Source organism: Hyperolius riggenbachi, unplaced genomic scaffold (genome assembly GCF_040937935.1).
Source record: "Hyperolius riggenbachi isolate aHypRig1 unplaced genomic scaffold, aHypRig1.pri scaffold_113, whole genome shotgun sequence".
NCBI lineage: Eukaryota > Metazoa > Chordata > Amphibia > Anura > Hyperoliidae > Hyperolius > Hyperolius riggenbachi.
The window spans coordinates 245,610-264,704 of record NW_027152339.1 but is presented as its reverse complement, the minus strand read 5'-3'; the positions used below and the strand labels follow the sequence as shown (position 1 = coordinate 264,704).

General features: G+C 50.5%; 1 protein-coding gene across 3 annotated transcripts in view; it reads left to right on the top strand.

Moving 5' to 3' along the window:
- The window catches only part of LOC137543600 (class I histocompatibility antigen, F10 alpha chain-like), a 281,306-nt gene that overhangs the window by 114,615 nt on the left and 147,596 nt on the right, over positions 1–19,095 (top strand). For 2 of the 3 annotated variants that reach the window (XR_011025547.1, XM_068264701.1), the window contains exon 4: positions 7,762–8,037. The exons of the other annotated variant lie outside the window; for it this stretch is intronic. Coding sequence is in view for 1 of the 2 variants with exons in the window: in XM_068264701.1 (XP_068120802.1) it covers positions 7,762–8,037 (276 nt within the window). In the remaining variant the exon portion in view is untranslated. The remainder of the gene's footprint in view (positions 1–7,761; positions 8,038–19,095) is intronic. 3 annotated transcript variants of the gene reach the window in all.

The following is a 19,095-nucleotide window of genomic DNA, read 5'->3' as shown; positions in this document are numbered from 1 at the left end:
TTTTTATAAAGGTCAATAATTAACAAAAGTTCGCTCAGCCTTCGAAATGCTGAGTGAATTGTTGACCTTTATAAAAACCAACATTTTTATTTGTGCTGATTGTTGGGGGGGGGGGCAGCTTTACAGAGCTATAGCGCCCCCTTCCGTGCCCCCAGCAGATAGATCCTTGCTGTGTTCTCTCTCCTGTCAATGCAGAGCACACACAGCGCCCCCTTCTGTTCCCCCAGCGGCCCCTCACTGTGTTCTCTCTCATGTCAGTGCAGAGCACACACAGCGCCTCCTTCTGTTCCCCCAGCAGCCCCTCACTGTGTTCTCTCTCCTGTCAGTGCAGAGCACACACAGCGCCCCCTTCTGTTCCCCCCCAGCAGCCCCTCACTGTGTTCTCTCTCCTGTCAGTGCAGAGCACACACAGCGCCCCCTTCTGTTCCCCCCCAGCAGCCCCTCACTGTGTTCTCTCTCCTGTCGGTGCAGAGCACACACAGCGCCCCCTTCTGTTCCCCCAGCAGCTCCTTACTGTGTTCTCTCTCCTGTCGGTGCAGAGCACACACAGCACCCCCTTCTGTTCCCCCAGCAGATCCTCACTGTGTTCCCTCTCCTGTCAGTGCAGAGCACACACAGCGCCCCCTTCTGTGCTCCCAGCAGATCCTCGCTGTGTTCTCTCTCCTGTCAGTGCAGAGCATACATAGCGCCCCCTTCTGTGCCCCCAGCAGCCCCTCACTGTGTTCCCTCTCCTGTCAGTGCAGAGCATACACAGCGCCCCCTTCTGTGCCCCCAGCAGCCCCTCACTGTGTTCTCTCTCCTGTCAGTGCAGAGCACACACAGCGCCCCCTTCTGTTCCCCCAGCAGTCCCTCACTGTGTTCCCTCTCCTGTCAGTGCAGAGCACACACAGCGCCCCCTTCTGTGCTCCCAGCAGATCCTCGCTGTGTTCTCTCTCCTTTCAGTGCAGAGCACACACACAGCGCCCCCTTCTGTGCTCCCAGCAGCCCCTCACTGTGTTCTCTCTCCTGTCAGTGCAGAGCACACACAGCGCCCCCTTCTGTTCCCCCAGCAGTCCCTCACTGTGTTCCCTCTCCTGTCAGTGCAGAGCACACACAGCGTCCCCTTCTGTGTCACCAGCAGATCCTCACTGTGTTCTCTCTCCTGTCAGTGCAGAGCACACACAGCGCCCCCTTCTGTTCCCCCAGCAGCCCCTCACTGTGTTCTCTCTCCTGTCAGTGCAGAGCACACACAGCGCCCCCTTCTGTGCTCCCAGCAGATCCTCGCTGTGTTCTCTCTCCTGTCAGTGCAGAGCACACACAGCGCCCCCTTCTGTGCTCCCAGCAGATCCTCGCTGTGTTCTCTCTCCTGTCAGTGCAGAGCACACACAGCGTCCCCTTCTGTGTCACCAGCAGATCCTCACTGTGTTCTCTCTCCTGTCAGTGCAGAGCACACACAGCGCCCAGGGCCGGATTTGTACTTTCCAGCGCCCTAGGCCGGCTGTCACCAACCGCCCCCCCATCCCCCCATTCTGTCCAACTCTGACTAGTGATCACTGGGTTACATGGGCTCCTGTCTGTTTTGCTGCTTTGCCCCCCTGTTCAAAGAAGCAGTGCATGCTCTGTCCACTCCATGTAATTTTGCACTCCAGCCTGGATGCACAGCAGGCAATAGTGTTCAGGGCTTGCATAATTCAGAAATGATGCTCATATAAGAGCAGCACTTGTCAAGTACACATACCCATAACACTCCCAGCCTCGGCTGCTGTGCACCTGCATACAGGAGTGCGAAATTACAAGAAGCCCGAGAGGACAGAGTATGCACTGCTTCTTTGTCCTTTGTGCGACTTGCTTCAGTCAGTCACAAAAGGTGATGGTGCAGCGCAAAGGAGAGAAACCCATCCAAAGCAGAACAGGTAAGTAGAAGGATCCAACACTACACACGCTGGCATAGATGTAGTGTAATGCTAGGTACACACGATGCAATTCTGACAGATTTACTGTCAGATCGTTTATTTCCAATGTCTGATTTCCGATCAATTTTTCAATCGATTTTTCCATTCATTTCTATAAAAAAAAAAATCATTCAGAAAATCTATCGGATAGCAGATCGGACATGTTGGAAATAGTCGATCTGACAGTAAATCTGTCAGAAAATTGCATCATGTGTATCTAGCATAAGCTCAGGTGTACTTTACACAGTGACAATTTAGCACTTGGGGCAAGTTAAGACAGATCTTAATGATCAGTCAGCAGGAAGTTTTTACGTTTTGTAATAGAATGATAATATTTATTGGCTAACCAAAAGAAAATAGTGAGCCTTTGTCTAAGGAGCCGTCTTCAGACTTTGTTCCTGTATACAAGATGTTAGGACATACAGTTATATATACAGTCAGCAGGAGATGTATACATTGTTTTGTAACTATAAATAAATGTAATACAGTTGTCATTCTGTTTCAAAACATCCTGCTTTCACTGGTGGCTAACACAGAACAATGCTTTGCTGCTTCTAAAACATGTCAGGAAAGAGTTAAACTGTAGCACAGAGAGAATGTTGCTGTCAAAGGAAATAAAAACAAACCATAAATCTAACAGGTCTCAGGTCTTTAAAGGGACACTTAAGTCAAACAAAAAAAATGAGTTTTACTCACCTAGGGCTTCCAATAGCCCCCTGCAGCTGTCCGGTGCCCTCGCCGTCTCCCTCCGATCCTCCTGGCCCCGCCGGCAGCCATTTCCTGTTTCAGTGACAGGAGCTGACAGGCTGGGGACGCGAGTGATTCTTCGCGTTCCCAGACACATTAGCACCCTTTATGCTGCTATATGGTATATGATATATGCTATAGCAGCATAGATGGCGCTATTGTGGCGAGGAACGCGAAGAATCACTCGCGTCCCCAGCCTGTCAGCTCCTGTCACTGAAACAGGAAATGGCTGCCGGCAGGGCCAGGAGGATCGGAGGGAGACGGCGAGGGCACCGGACAGCTGCAGGGGGCTATTGGAAGCCCCAGGTGAGTAAAACTCTTTTTTTTTTTTTTACTTAAGTGTCCCTTTAACAGCTCTAACCAAGTAATAAAACATCAGTCTGGGGGAGAGGAGAGCTAATAATTCCTATCTTTGAATGCGTGCATAAAGAAACTAATCTGAACTCAAAATTTCTACTACTTGAGCCCATATATTTTTTTTCTCAAAGCAGCTTGTATGTCCCCACTCATTATACTAAGGACAAGATCCTCAGATGACAACCGATGCTGACTGTCATCACACACTCTGCAGTGAGAGAGATTCAGGGATCTCTGGAATTCAGGCAAAATAGAGCAAAGCAGAAGTGATTTACTTTGACATGTGACCTCTTATCTCTCCAAGTCCTGCGCCCTGCTGAATTTTATCGCGCTAGGCCTTGACCTTTGTGGCCTTTCCAGAAATCCGGCCCTGACAGCGCCCCCTTCTGTGCTCCCAGCAGATCCTCACTGTGTTCTCTCTCCTGTCAGTGCAGAGCACACACAGCGCCCCCTTCTGTTCCCCCAGCAGATCCTCACTGTGTTCTCTCTCCTGTCAGTGCAGAGCACACACAGCGCCCCCTTCTGTGTCCCCAGCAGACCCTCACTGTGTTCTCTCTCCTGTCAGTGCAGAGCACACACAGCGCCCCCTTCTGTTCCCCCAGCAGCCCCTCACTGAGTTCTCTCTCCTGTCAGTGCAGAGCACACACAGCGCCCCCTTCTGTTCCCCCAGCAGCCCCTCACTGAGTTCTCTCTCCTGTCAGTGCAGAGCACACACAGCGCCCCCTTCTGTGTCCCCAGCAGACCCTCATTGTGTTCTCTCTCCTGTCAGTGCAGAGCACATACAGCGCCCCTTCTGTGTCCCCAGCAGACCCTCACTGTGTTCTCTCTCCTGTCAGTGCAGAGCACACACAGCGCCCCCTTCTGTTCCCTCAGCAGCCCCTCACTGTGTTCTCTCTCCTGTCAGTGCAGAGCACACACAGCGCCCCCTTCTGTGCCCCCAGCAGCCCCTCACTGTGTTCTCTCTCCTGTCAGTGCAGAGCGCACACAGCGCCCCCTTCTGTGCTCCCAGCAGATCCTCGCTGTGTTCTCTCTCCTGTCAGTGCAGAGCACACACAGCGCCCCCTTCTGTGCCCCCAGCAGCCCCTCACTGTGTTCTCTCTCCTCTCAGTGCAGAGCACACACACCGCCTCCTTCTGTTCCCCCAGCAGCCACTCACTGTGTTCTCTCTCCTGTCAGTGCAGAGCACACACAGCGCCCCCTTCTGTGCTCCCAGCAGATCCTCGCTGTGTTCTCTCTCCTGTCAGTGCAGAGCACACACAGCGCCCCCTTCTGTGTCTCCAGCAGATCCTCACCGTGTTCTCTCTCCTGTCGGTACAGAGCACACACAGTGCCCCCTTCTGTGCCCCCAGCAGCCCCTCACTGTGTTCTCTCTCCTGTCAGTGCAGAGCACACACAGCGCCCCCTTCTGTGCCCCCAGCAGCCCCTCACTGTGTTCTCTCTCCTGTCAGTGCAGAGCACACACAGCGCCCCCTTCTGTTCCCCCAGCAGATCCTCACTGTGTTCTCTCTCCTGTCAGTGCAGAGCACACACAGCGCCCCCTTCTGTTCCCCCAGCAGACAATCACTGTGTTCTCTCTCCTGTCAGTGCAGAGCACACACAGCGCCCCCTTCTGTGCCCCCAGCAGCCCCTCACTGTGTTCCCTCTCCTGTCAGTGCAGAGCATACATAGCGCCCCCTTCTGTGCCCCCAGCAGCCCCTCACTGTGTTCTCTCTCCTGTCAGTGCAGAGCACACACAGCGCCCCCTTCTGTGTCCCCAGCAGCCCCTCACTGTGTTCTCTCTCCTGTCAGTGCAGAGCACACACACCGCTTCCTTCTGTTCCCCCAGCAGATCCTCACTGTGTTCTCTCTCCTGTCAGTGCAGAGCACACACAGCGCCCCCTTCTGTTCCCCCAGCAGACAATCACTGTGTTCTCTCTCCTGTCAGTGCAGAGCACACACAGCGCCCCCTTCGGTGCCCCCAGCAGCCCCTCACTGTGTTCTCTCTCCTGTCAGTGCAGAGCATACATAGCGCCCCCTTCTGTGCCCCCAGCAGCCCCTCACTGTGTTCTCTCTCCTGTCAGTGCAGAGCACACACAGCGCCCCCTTCTGTGCCCCCAGCAGCCCCTCACTGTGTTCTCTCTCCTGTCAGTGCAGAGCACACACAGCGCCCCCTTCTGTTCCCCCAGCAGACAATCACTGTGTTCTCTCTCCTGTCAGTGCAGAGCACACACAGCGCCCCCTTCTGTGCCCCCAGCAGACCCTCACTGTGTTCTCTCTCCTGTCAGTGCAGAGCACACACAGCGGCCCCTTCTGTGCCCCCAGCAGATCCTCACTGTGTTCTCTCTCCTGTCAGTGCAGAGCACACACAGCGCCCCCTTCTGTTCCCCCCCAGCAGCCCCTCACTGTGTTCTCTCTCCTGTCAGTGCAGAGCACACACAGCGGCCCCTTCTGTGCCCCCAGCAGATCCTCACTGTGTTCTCTCTAAAGGAAGAAAGCAAAAGCAATCCTGCAAAAACTGCTGCACCACCAATTATAAATATAACAAAGCTTTATTGAAAATCTTGTATAAACATCATGAAAACATTTAAAACACTTGCTCTAAACAGCAAAATCACCACAATACAGTATTATGTGGGAACGAAATCACAAATGCCTCACCTCCTATATCACAAATAACCCTAATGGCTGCCACAGATAGTACTTAACGTGGGTTCATGGATTGAGCCCACTGTTAGGCATATGAGACCCGGGTCTGAAATTGTGACTGGGAACCCTGTGTGTATGAAAACAATTAAGTGAGAACCACCAATAGAAGGCTTCTTATGAACAACCGTGAAAAAGAGATCAGAAAAAGTGCTGAAATTGCAACAATATGCTCATAGAACATGAGAGATGATAAGTCTAATCATGTATGGACAGTGCATATAAGAATCATAGGTACCTGTATATTAGGGGGTATACATACATAGCCCAAGATGATAGATGGAGGTAGCCATGGAGTAAGGGTGGAGGGAGGCACACAAGACGCTCCACGCGTGGCGTGGTTCAAAAAGACCACTTCCTCAGGAGCCTGGGGCGCTCATATGCCTAACAGTGGGCTCAATCCATGAACCCACGTTAAGTACTATCTGTGGCAGCCATTAGGGTTATTTGTGATATAGGAGGTGAGGCACTTGTGATTTCGTTCCCACATAATACTGTATTGTGGTGATTTTGCTGTTTAGAGCAAGTGTTTTAAATGTTTTTATGATGTTTATACAAGATTTTCAATAAAGCTTTGTTATATTTATAATTGGTGGTGCAGCAGTTTTTGCAGGATTGCTTTTGCTTTCTTCCTTTTGAATCCACTCTTTTGGTCCTGTGGCTAGCACACCACATATATACATATACAACATTTGGAGTGCGGACACAATCACGTTTTTACAAATTTCACTGTGTTCTCTCCTGTCAGTGCAGAGCACACACAGCGCCCCCTTCTGTGCCCCCAGCATATCCTCACTGTGTTCTCTCTCCTGTCAGTGCAGAGCACACACAGCGCCCCCTTCTGTGCCCCCAGCATATCCTCACTGTGTTCTCTCTCCTGTCAGTGCAGAGCACACACAGCGCCCCCTTCTGTGCCCCCAGCATATCCTCACTGTGTTCTCTCTCCTGTCAGTGCAGAGCACACACAGCGCCCCCTTCTGTGCCCCCAGCATATCCTCACTGTGTTCTCTCTCCTGTCAGTGCAGAGCACACACAGCGCCCCCTTCTGTGCCCCCAGCAGCCCCTCACTGTGTTCTCTCTCCTGTCAGTGCAGAGCACACACAGCGCCCCCTTCTGTTCCCCCAGCAGATCCTCACTGTGTTCTCTCTCCTGTCAGTGCAGAGCACTCACAGCGCCCCATTCTGTGCCCCCAGAAGCTCCTCACTGTGTTCTCTCTCCTGTCAGTGCAGAGCACACACAGCGCCCCCTTCTGTTTCCCCAGCAGCCCCTCACTGTGTTCTCTCTCCTGTCAGTGCAGAGCACACACAGCGCCTCCTTCTGTGCCCCCAGCAGCCCCTCACTGTGTTCTCTCTCCTGTCAGTGCAGAACACACACAGCGCCCCCTTCTGTGCCCCCAGCAGCCCCTCACTGTGTTCTCTCTCCTGTCAGTGCAGAGCGCACACAGCATCCCCTTCTGTGCCCCCAGCAGCCCCTCACTGTGTTCTCTCTCCTGTCAGTGCAGAGCGCACACAGCGCCCCCTTCTGTGCCCCCAGCAGCCCCTCACTGTGTTCCCTCTCCTGTCAGTGCAGAGCACACACAGCGCCCCCTTCTGTTCCCCCAGCAGCCCCTCACTGTGTTCTCTCTCCTGTCAGTGCAGAGCACACACAGCCCCCCCCCCCTTCTGTGCCCCCAGCAGCCCCTCACTGTGTTCTCTCTCCTGTCAGTGCAGAACACACACAGCGCCCCCTTCTGTGCCCCCAGCAGCCCCTCACTGTGTTCTCTCTCCTGTCAGTGCAGAACACACACAGCGCCCCCTTCTGTGCCCCCAGCAGATCCTCACTATGTTCTCTCTCCTGTCAGTGCAGAGCACACACAGCACCCCCTTCTGTGCCCCCAGCAGATCCTCACTATGTTCTCTCTCCTGTCAGTGCAGAGCACACACAGCGCCTCCTTCTGTTCCCCCAGCAGCTCCTCACTGTGTTCTCTATCCTGTCAGTGCAGAGCACACACAGCGCCCCCTTCTGTTCCCCCAGCAGATTATCACTGTGTTCTCTCTCCTGTCAGTGCGGCCAGATGTGAAGGTGTGGGGCCGTCAGCAGCCAGACGGGGTGACAAGACTTCAGTGTCTGGCATACGGGTTTCACCCCCGAGCTGTGGATGTGAAGTGGGTGAGGAATGGAGAGGACCATATTCCTTCAGATGAAGCCAGTCCCATCCTCCCCCATCCTGACGGCACCTATCAGACCAGAGTCAGTGTGGAAGTGCCAACAAGGGAGGGCGACACTTACTCCTGCCATGTGGAGCACAGCAGCCTGGAGGAGACTCGCAGCGTTATATGGGGTAGGTGTATGGAGGGCTATAAAAAGTATAAGTCATATAATAAGTGAAGATGTTCCTGATGTATGAAACATTCTATAGGCATAATACTGATTCTCCTATATTACCTCCTTCGTATACTGAAAAGTTACATCAATGTTTATTGTGTGAAAGAACAAGTCACAGTAAATATAGCCACACCCCTACCTGCCCATCCACATGGCCATGCTGAACGAGATGGCTTATAGTCAAATGGATGAGGAGGGAGTAATTAGAAGACATGACCTTCTATTCTGACTGTAATACAGTTATGATCAGAGTACTTCAAAGCCATTGATAAGGCTTGATTTGCAGGTTCACTCAATGCTGGGAATACTCGAGTTTTTTCGGCAGTTTTACTGGCCGATTAACCACTTCAGGATTCGGCGTACGCTTAACTACGCCCCTGAATCCTGAAGTGGATTGCATGGAAACGTTCCATGTCAGTTCACGGAGCGTGTCTCCGTGAACACCCTGCGAGCCGCCGATCGCAGCTCGCAGGGTAAATGTAAACACACGGGGAAGATCTTCCCCGGTGTTTACATGTAAACGGCGCTGCTGCGCAGCAGCGCCGTGGCAGAGATCGGCGATCCCCGGCCTCTGATTGGCCGGGGACCGCCGGCACCTGATAGGCTGAAGCCTATCCTATCCGGCGCAGGACGGAGTTCCGTCCTGCGCCGCCTACAGAGGGAGAGAGAGGGAGGGAAGGGGAAGGAGGCCAGGGAGCGCTGCGGAGGGGGGCTTTGAAGAGCCCCCCCCCCCCCCCCCGCAAGCGCATGCAGCCGGCGGCGATCAGACCCCCCCAGCAGGACATCCCCCTAGTGGGGAAAAAAGGGAGGAAGTCTGATCGCCCTGGCTGCCAGCTGATCGGTGCTGCGGGCTGGAGAGCCCACGCAGCACCGATCAGCAAAATACCCCCCTGGCACAGAAGTGGTTAATACCCCAATTGTTTTTCTAATCGTTTTTATGGTCAATTTACATTCTCTCCTATGAGAAAATCAATCAGAAAAATGATCGAAATCAAATTGGACCTGTCAGAAATTATCTATCGAGCCATCCATCTGCCAAAAAAATGAATTGTGTATTCATAGCATTAGAGAGAGCCAGATAACTTCCTGATAAAGTAACTTATCTTCTATCTAAGGTGTCTACAGTGGGTTGCAAAAGTATTCGGCCCCCTTGAAGTTTTCCACATTTTGTCACATTACTGCCACAAACATGAATCAATTTTATTGGAACACGTGAAAGACCAATACAAAGTGATGTACACGTGAGAAGTGGAACAAAAATCATACATTATTCCAAACAACATTTTTTACAAATCAATAACTGCAAAGTGGGGTGTGCGTAATTATTCAGCCCCCTGAGTCAATACTTTGTAGAACCACCTTTTGCTGCAATTACAGCTGCCTGTCTTTTAGGGTATGTCTCTACCAGCTTTGCACATCTAGAGACTGAAATCCTTGCCCATTCTTCTTTGCAAAACAGCTCCAGCTCAGACAGATTAGATGGACAGCGTTTTGTTTTAAACAATTCCAATGTTGCCCTGGCTTTATCTTTAGGGTCGTTGTTCTGCTGGAAGGTAAACATCCGCCCCAGTCTCAAGTCTTTTGCAGACTCCAAGAGGTTTTCTTCCAAGACTGCCCTGTATTTGGCTCCATCCATCTTTCCATCAACTTTGACCAGCTTCCCTGTCCCTGCTGAAGAGAAGCAACCCCAGATCATGAATCTGCCACCACCATATTTGACAGTGGGGATGGTGTGTTCAGAGTGATGTGCAGTGTTAGTTTTCTGCCACAAATAGCGTTTTGCATTTTGGCCAAAAAGTTCCATTTCGGTCTCCTCCGACCAGAGCACCTTCTTCCACATGTTTGCTGTGTCCCTCACATGGCTTGTGGCAAACTGCAAACGGGACTTCTTATGCTTTTCTGTTAACAATGGCTTTCTTCTTGTCACTCTTCCATAAGAGCCAACTTTGTGCATTGCACGACTAACAATTGTCTTATGGACAGATTACCCCAACTGAGCTGTAGATCTCTGCAGCTCGTCCAGAGTCACCATGGGCCTCTTGACTACATTTCTGATCAGCGCTCTCCTTGTTCGGCCTGTGAGTTTAGGTGGACAGCCTTGCCTTGGTAGGTTTACAGCTGTGGCATACTCCTTCCATTTCTGAATGATCGCTTTAACAGTGCTCCGTGGGATGTTCAAGGCTTTGGAAATCTTTTTGTAGCCTAGGCCTGCTTTAAATATCTCAATAACTTTATCCCTGACCTGTCTGGTGTGTTCTCTGGACTTCATGGTGTTGTTGCTCCCAATATTCTCTTAGACAACCTCTGAGGCCGTCACAGAGCAGCTGTATTTGTACTGACATTAGATTACACACAAGTGCACTCTATTTATTCATTAGCACTCATCAGGCAATGTCTATGGGCAACTGACTGCACTCAGACCAAAGGGGGCTGAATAATTACGCACACCCCATTTTGCAGTTAGTGATTTGTAAAAACTGTTTGGAATCATGTATGATTTTCGTTCCACTTCTCAGGTGTACACCACTTTGTATTGGTCTTTCACGTGGAATTCCAATAAAATTGATTCATGTTTGTGGCAGAAATGTGACAAAATGTGGAAAACGTCAAGGGGGCCGAATACTTTTGCAAGCCACTGTATATGGTGTGCTTGTGCTTCATGTGTGTAGCTGTCCAGCTTGTTTGAGCATGGATCTGCCTTTCTACATTATAATTCCTTCCCAAACACAATTAACCCTCCTGGCGGTCTAGTAAAAACCGGCAGGGGGACAGCACAGCAGTTTTTATTTAATTTTTTTTTTTAAATCATGTAGCGAGCCCAGGGCTCGCTACATGATAGCCGCTGTGCAGCGGCATCCCCTCGCCCGCTTCGATCGCCGATCTCCGATCAGGAAATCCCGTTCAAAGAACGGGATTTCCTGGAGGGCTTCCGCCGTCGCCATGGTGACGGGGCGGGATGACGTCACCGACGTCTTCGGGAGGCCCGATCCACCCCTCAGCGCTGCCTGGCACTGAATGGCCAGGCAGCGCATGGGGTCTAGGGGGGGGGGGCGGCGCGGAGCGGCGGCTAATCGGCGCGGAGCTACGGCGATCGGAGCGCATACGCAGCTAGCAAAGTGCTAGCTGCGTGTTGCAAAAAAAATGTATGCAAATCGGCCCAGCAGGGCCTGCGAAATCCTCCTGCGCGGCATAGCCCTAGTTCAGCTCGGGCTTACCGCCAGGAAGGTTAACATAAGACCCGCCCCGACATTTTTGTCCAACAGAATGGCTTTTATTTTCCAATAAGTCAGAAATACAGTGCAGAAAATCAAGGACAATTTAAACGTACAAAATTTGTTCACATTTTGCATGGTATGCAGAGTGTCGTTTTGTACCCAGCTCTTAGGGTACCTACACATGCAAAATCATTGTCGCTCACAGGGAATCGGCCCTTAATCCCTCCAGCAACCGTTAGAGGCAAAGTTCCATAGAGATCTATTGCAAGGCTATAGTCTTGTAGCAGACGCGGAGCTAGGAGGGGTCGGGGTAGGACAGGTGCCCCCGGGCGCTAGGTCCCTGAGGGCGCCCAGCTGAGCTGCAGGGGTTTTTTTTGTTTTTTTTTTGGGAGGGGAGCAGCGCAGAGAAGAGGGAGAGCTGTGAGCAGCGGTGGAGAAGGGGGGCCATCTCCCCCCTCCGTCTCGCTCCAGCGCCGGAAGTTCGGGTCCTGCAGCCGCTGCTCTGGTCTGGAGTAGACCAGAGGAGCGGCAGATCCATCTGGCGCTGCGACGAGATGCAGGTAAGTTCCGCCCGCTGCTGCCAGCCACCCGGACATTAGTTGTGGAGGGGAGAGCGAGCGAGGGAGAGCCCCCTAAGGTGAGAGAAGGAGGGGGAGATGGCCCCCCTTCTCCACCGCTGCTCACAGCTCTCCCTCCACTGCGCTGCTCCCTTCATGCTGGGACACACACCTGACTACATATACTGGGCACATATACCCCCTGACTACATATACTGGGCGCATATATACCCCCTGCCTATATATACTGGGCACATATACCCCCTGACTACATATACTAGGGACATATATCCCTGACTACATATACTGGGCACATATACCCCTGGCTACATATACTGGGGACATATACCCCTGACTACATATACTGGGCACATATATCCCGACTACATATACTGGGCACATATACCCCTGGCTACATATACTGGGCACATATATCCCTGACTATATATACTGGGGACATATACCCCCTGCCTACATATACTGGGCACATATACCCCCTGACTACACATACTGGACACATATACACCTGGCTGCATATACTGGGCACATATACACCTGGCTACATATACTGGTCACATATACCCCTGGCTACCTGTTCTGTGGACATCTCTTCCCCTGGCTACCTGTTCTGGGGACATCTATACCGCTGGCCACCTATTCTGGGGACATCTATACTGCTGGACACCTATTCTGGGGACACCTATAGACCTGGGGCTACCTATTTTTGGGGCACCACTGCTGTCGGATTGAGTGTATTTTGGGAAACTGCTGCCAGGTGAGAGGTGTCTACCATATTAACCACTTGAGGACCACAGTCTTTTCGCCCTTTAAGGACCAGAGCCTTTTTCTCCATTCAGACCACTGCAGCTTTCACGGTTTATTGCTCGCTCATACAACCTACCACCTAAATGAATTTTACCTCCTTTTCTTGTCACTAATACAGCTTTCTTTTGGTGCTATTTGATTGCTGCTGCGAGTTTTACTTTTTATTATATTCATCCAAAAAGACATGAATTTTGGCAAAAAAATGACTTTTTTAACTTTCTGTGCTGACATTTTTCAAATAAAGTAAAATTTCCTATACATTTGAGCGCGAAAGTTATTCTGCTACATGTCTTTGATTTAAAAAAAACCATTCAGTGTATATTTATTGGTTTGGGTAAAAGTTATAGCGTTTACAAACTATGGTGCCAAAAGTGAATTTTCCCATTTTCAAGCATCTCTGACTTTTCTGCGCACCTGTCAGGTTTCATGAGGGGCTAAAATTCCAGGATAGTACAAATACCCCCCAAATGACCCCATTTTGGAAAGAAGACATCCCAAAGTATTCAGTGAGAAGCATGGTGAGTTCATAGAAGATTTTATTTTTTGTCACAAGTTAGCGGAAAATGACACTTTGTGACAAAAAAGAAAAAAAAAAAAGTTTCCATTTCTTCTAACTTGCGACAAAAAAAAATGAAATTTGCCACGGACTCACTATGCTCCTCTCTGAATACCTTGAAGTGTCTACTTTCCAAAATGGGGTCATTTGTGGGGTGTGTTCACTGTCCTGGCATTTTGGGGGGTGCCTAATTGTAAGCACCCCTGTAAAGCCTAAAGATGCTCATTGGACTTTGGGCCCCTTAGCGCAGTTAGGCTTCAAAAAAGTGCCACACATGTGGTATTGCCGTACTCAGGAGAAGTAGTATAATGTGTTTTGGGGTGTATTTTTACACATACCCATGCTGGGTGGGAGAAATATCTCCGTAAATGACAATTTTTTATTTTTTTTTACACACAATTGTCTATTTATAGAGATATTTCTCCCACTCAGCATGGGTATGTGGAAAAATACACCCCAAAACACATTATACTACTTCTCCTGAGTACGGCGATACCACATGTGTGGCACTTTTTTGCACCCTAACTGCGCTAAGGGGCCCAAAGTTCAATGAGTACCTTTAGGATTTCACAGGTCATTTTGAGAAATTTGGTTTCAAGACTACTCCTCACGGTTTAGGGCCCCTAAAATGCCAGGACAGTATAGGAACCCCACAAATTACCCCATTTTAGAAAGAAGACACCCCAAGGTATTCCGTTAGGAGTATGGTGAGTTCATAAAAGATTTTTTTTTTTTGTCACAAGTTAGCAGAAATTGATTTTAATTTTTTTTTTCACAAAGTGTCATTTTCCGCTAACTTGTGACAAAAAATAAAATCTTCTATGAACTCACCGTACTCCTAACGGAATACCTTGGGGTGTCTTCTTTCTAAAATGGGGTCATTTGTGGGGTTCCTATACTGCCCTGGCATTTTAGGGGCCCTAAACCGTGAGGAGTAGTCTTGAAACCAAATGTCGCAAAATGACCTGTGAAATCCTAATGGCCCGTACTCACGGGCTGCAAATGTTGCCTGTCGCCAGTACACGTGAGCGTGTGGGCGACAGGCCGGCGACAGCTCCTCGCCAGGTCCCTCCGCGTACACACGCGGAAGAGGGACCAGCGGCGAGGCGGAAGCTGTCGCCGACGTTCCTCCTCCCCCCGCCGGAAGCTATGTGTTTCCTTATGGAGGTTGCTGTCGCTAGTCCGCGTACTCACGCGGACTAGCGACAGCTGCGGCGGAATTGCGGCGGCGACTGTCGCCATGCGATTGAACTTTTCAATCGCATAGCGACATCAGCGACGGGCGACAGTTCGCGTTTCGGGCGACAGTTCGGGGTGCGCGCGGCCCATACTCACGGGCGACCTGTCGCCGCAACACGCGCGCGCCGCGTGTTGAGGCGACAAAAGTCCCTCGTGAGTATGGGCCATTAAGGTACTCATTGAACTTTGGGCCCCTTAGCGCAGTTAGGGTGCAAAAAAGTGCCACACATGTGGTATCGCCGTACTCGGGAGAAGTATTATAATGTGTTTTGGGGTGTATTTTTACACATACCCATGCTGGGTGGGAGAAATATCTCTGTAAATGACAATTATTTGATTTTTTTTACACACAATTGTCCATTTACAGAGAGATTTCTCCCACCCAGCATGGGTATATATAAAAATACACCCCAAAACACATTATACTACTTCTTCTGAGTACGGCGATACCACATGTGTGACACTTTTTTGCAGCCTAGGTGCGCTAAGGGGCCCAACTTCCTATTCACAGGTCATTTTGAGGCATTTGTTTTCTAGACTACTCCTCACAGTTTAGGGCCCCTAAAATGCCAGGGCAGTATAGGAACCCCACAAGTGACCCCATTTTAGAAAGAAGACACCCCAAGGTATTCTGTTAGGAGTATGGTGAGTTCATAGAAGATTTTTTTTTTGTCACAAGTTGGCGGAAAATGACACTTTGTGAAAAAAAAACAATACATATCAATTTGCGCTAACTTGTGACAAAAAATAAAATCTTCTATGAACTCACCGTACTTCTAACGGAATACCTTGGGGTGTAGTCTTTCTAAAATGGGGTCACTTGTGGGGTTCCTATACTGCCCTGGCATTTTAGGGGCCCTAAACCGTGAGGAGTAGTCTTGAACCCAAATGTCTCAAAATGACCTGTGAAATCCTAAAGGTACTCATTGGACTTTGGGCCCCTTAGCACAGTTAGGCTGCAAAAAAGTGTCACACATGTGGTATCGCCGTACTCAGAAGAAGTAGTATAATGTGTTTTGTGGTGTATTTTTACATATAACCATGCTGGGTGGGAGAAATATCTCTGAAAATGACACATTTTTGATTTTTTTTACACACAATTGTCCATTTACAGAGAGATTTCTCCCACCCAGCTTGGGTATGTGTAAAATTACACCACAAAACACATTATACTACTTCTCCTGAGTATGGCGATACCACATGTGTGACACTTTTTTGCAGCCTAGGTGCGCTAAGGGGCCCAACGTCTTATTCACAGGTCATTTTGAGGCATTTGTTTTCTAGTTTTTTTAGGGCCCCTAAAATGCCAGGGCAGTGTAGGAACCCCACAAGTGACCCCATTTTAGAAAGAAGACACCCCAAGGTATTCCGTTAGGGGTATGGTGAGTTCGTAGAAGATTTTATTTTTTTGTCACAAGTTAGTGAAAAATGACACTTTGTGAAAAAAACAATAAAAATCCAATTTCCGCTAACTTTTGACAAAAAATAAAATCTTCTATGAACTCATCATACACCTAACAGAATACCTTGGGGTGTCTTCTTTCTAAAATGGGGTCACTTGTGGGGTTCCTATACTGCCCTGGCATTTTACGGGCCCAAAACTGTGAGTAGTCTGGAAACCAAATATCTCAAAATGACTGTTCAGGGGTATAAGCATCTGCAAATTTTGATGACAGGTGGTCTATGAGGGGGCAAATTTTGTGGAACCGGTCATAAGCAGGGTGGCCTCTTAGATGACAGGATGTATTGGGCCTGTTCTGATGGATAGGAGTGCTAGGGGGGTGACAGGAGGTGATTGATGGGTGTCTCAGGGGGCGGTTAGAGGGGAAAATAGATGCAATCAATGCACTGGGGAGGTGATTGGAAGGGGGTCTGAGGGGGATCTGAGGGTTTGGCCGAGTGATCAAGAGCCCACACGGGGCAAATTAGGGCCTGATCTGATGGGTAGGTGTGCTAGGGGGTGACAGGAGGTGATTGATGGGTGTCTCAAGGTGTGATTAGAGGGGGGAAATAGATGCAAGCAATGCACTGGCGAGGTGATCAGGGCTGGGGTCTGAGGGCGTTCTGAGGTGTGGGCGGGTGATTGGGTGCCCTAGGGGCAGATTAGGGTCTAATCTGATAGGTAACAGTGACAGGTGGTGATAGGGGGTGATTGATGGGTAATTAGTGGGTGTTTAGAGGAGAGAAGAGATGTAAACACTGCACTTGGGAGGTGATCTGATGTCGGACCTGCGGGCGATCTATTGGTGTGGGTGGGTGATCAGATTGCCCGCAAGGGGCAGGTTAGGGGCTGATTGATGGGTGGCAGTGCCAGGGGGTGATTGATGGGTGGCAGTGACGGGGGGTGATTGATGGGTAATTGACAGGTGATCCGTGGGTTATTACAGGGAATAACAGATGTAAATATTGCACTGGCGAATTGATAAGGGGGGGTCTGAGGGCAATCTGAGCGTGTGGGCGGGTGATTGGGTGCCCGCAAGGGGCAGATTAGGGTCTAATCTGATGGGTAACAGTGACAGGTGGTGATAGGGGGTGATTGATGGGTGATTGATGGGTAATTAGTGGGTGTTTAGAGGAGAGAAGAGATGTAAACACTGCATTTGGGAGGTGATCTGATGTCGGATCTGCGGGCGATCTATTGGTGTGGGTGGGTGATCAGATTGCCCGCAAGGGGCAGGTTAGGGGCTGATTGATGGGTGGCAGTGACAGGGGGTGATTGACGGGTGATCGACAGGTGATTGACAGGTGATCAGGGGGGATAGATGCATACAGTACACGGGGGGGGGGGGGGATTCTGGGGAGAATCTGAGGGGTGGGGGGGTGATCAGGAGGGAGTAGGGGGCAGATTAGGGACTAAAAAAAAAAAATAGCGTTGACAGATAGTGACAGGGAGTGATTGATGGGTGATTAGGGGGGTGATTGGGTGCAAACAGTGGTCTGGGGGGTGGGCAGGGGGGGTCTGAGGGGTGCTGTGGGCGATCAGGGGGCGGGGGGGGGAATCAGTGTGCTTGGGTGCAGACTAGGGTGGCTGCAGCCTGCCCTGGTGGTCCCTCGGACACTGGGACCACCAGGGCAGGAGGCAGCCAGTATAATAGGCTTTGTATACATTACAAAGCCTATTATACGCGTGTCATGCGGCGATCCGGATGCTAGTAACCCGCCGGCGCTTCCGAACGGCCGGCGGGTTACAGCGAGCGGTGGGCGGAGCCAGTCCCCGACGGCTGATCGCGTCACAAATGACGCGATCGCCGCATAGCCACTCCCGCAGCCGCCCCCGCCGATGGGCGTATTGCGGTCGTTTGGGCCCGGACTTTGCCGCCGCCCATTGGCTGGGGGCGGTCCTTAAGTGGTTAAGGGGGCATTCTGCCTATTTATGTGAAATGCTGTCTATTTATGTGCCATATGACTGCTGAATTTGTCTTGTTGGGGGCCTCATGGTTACTGAATCTGTCTTGTTGGGGGCCTCATGATTTGTTGGGGGCCTCAAGATCGCTGAATTTGTCTTGTTGGGGGCCTCAAGATCGCTGAATTTGTCTTGTTGGGGGCCTCATGATTTGTTGGGGGCCTCAAGATCGCTGAATTTGTCGGGGGCCTCATGATTGCTGAATTTGTCTTGTTGGGGGCCTCATGATTGCTGAGTTGGTCATGTTAGGGGCCTCATGATTGCTGAATTTGTCTTGATTGGGGGGGGGGGCTCATGATTGCTGAATTTGTCTTGGAACATGCTGGAAGGTACATACTGAGGGAGGGTGGGTGAGCGTGAGCCTGCTAACTTCCTGTACATTTGGCTCCACCCATAGCCACGCCCATATTTATTATATGGTCACGCACCTTTTTTGGCGCTGCGCGCGCCGCAACCTTCACCTTAGGGGGCGCATTAATAGTATTTGTCCCCGGGTGCTGAAAGCCCTAGCTACGCCTCTGTCTTGTAGATATGGAGAGGGGAGGTTGGACTACGGGACATGATGAAGTGGCTTTTGACGGGTGAGGTAAAGGTAAATATGCTCTACCGAGATGGTCTAGCATTTTGGATCTTTTGGTGAAACAACGGGGAAGATATACTGTACATGTGCTAGATTCTTGACAGAGATGGCTCCAACCAGTCACCTCTCCTGAGAACACTGTAGTGCAGGGCTTTTCAACCCTGTCCTCAAGTACCACCAACAGTGCATGTTTTGCAGAAAACCACAAATCTTCACAGGTGAGGTACTGTAATTAGTGTTGCAGCAGAGCTGATTAACTGCCTCTGCGGATTTCCACAAAACATGCACTGTTGGTGGTACTTGAGGACAGGGTTGAAAAGCCCTGCTCTAGTGTGTGTACCAGCCTGTAGGATCCAATATACAGGAATTTGTAAAATCCACTGAAGGCAATGTCTGACATTTCCACTGCAGTACTGTAGTGTGATGAGATAAAGTTCAACTGCATTTTTGTTTGCTGCCTGATTTGGTGTAATGCAGTGGCGTACCTAGGGCATTTGACACCCGGTGCTGGGTATTATACGACAACCCCCCCCCCCCCCCCCCCCAAAAAAAAGTAAAGGGGCAAAAAATGGGTGGCGCTATAACAGGCAAAAAAATGGGCGTGGCCATGACCGGATGAGGGCGGAGCTAACTGTAATT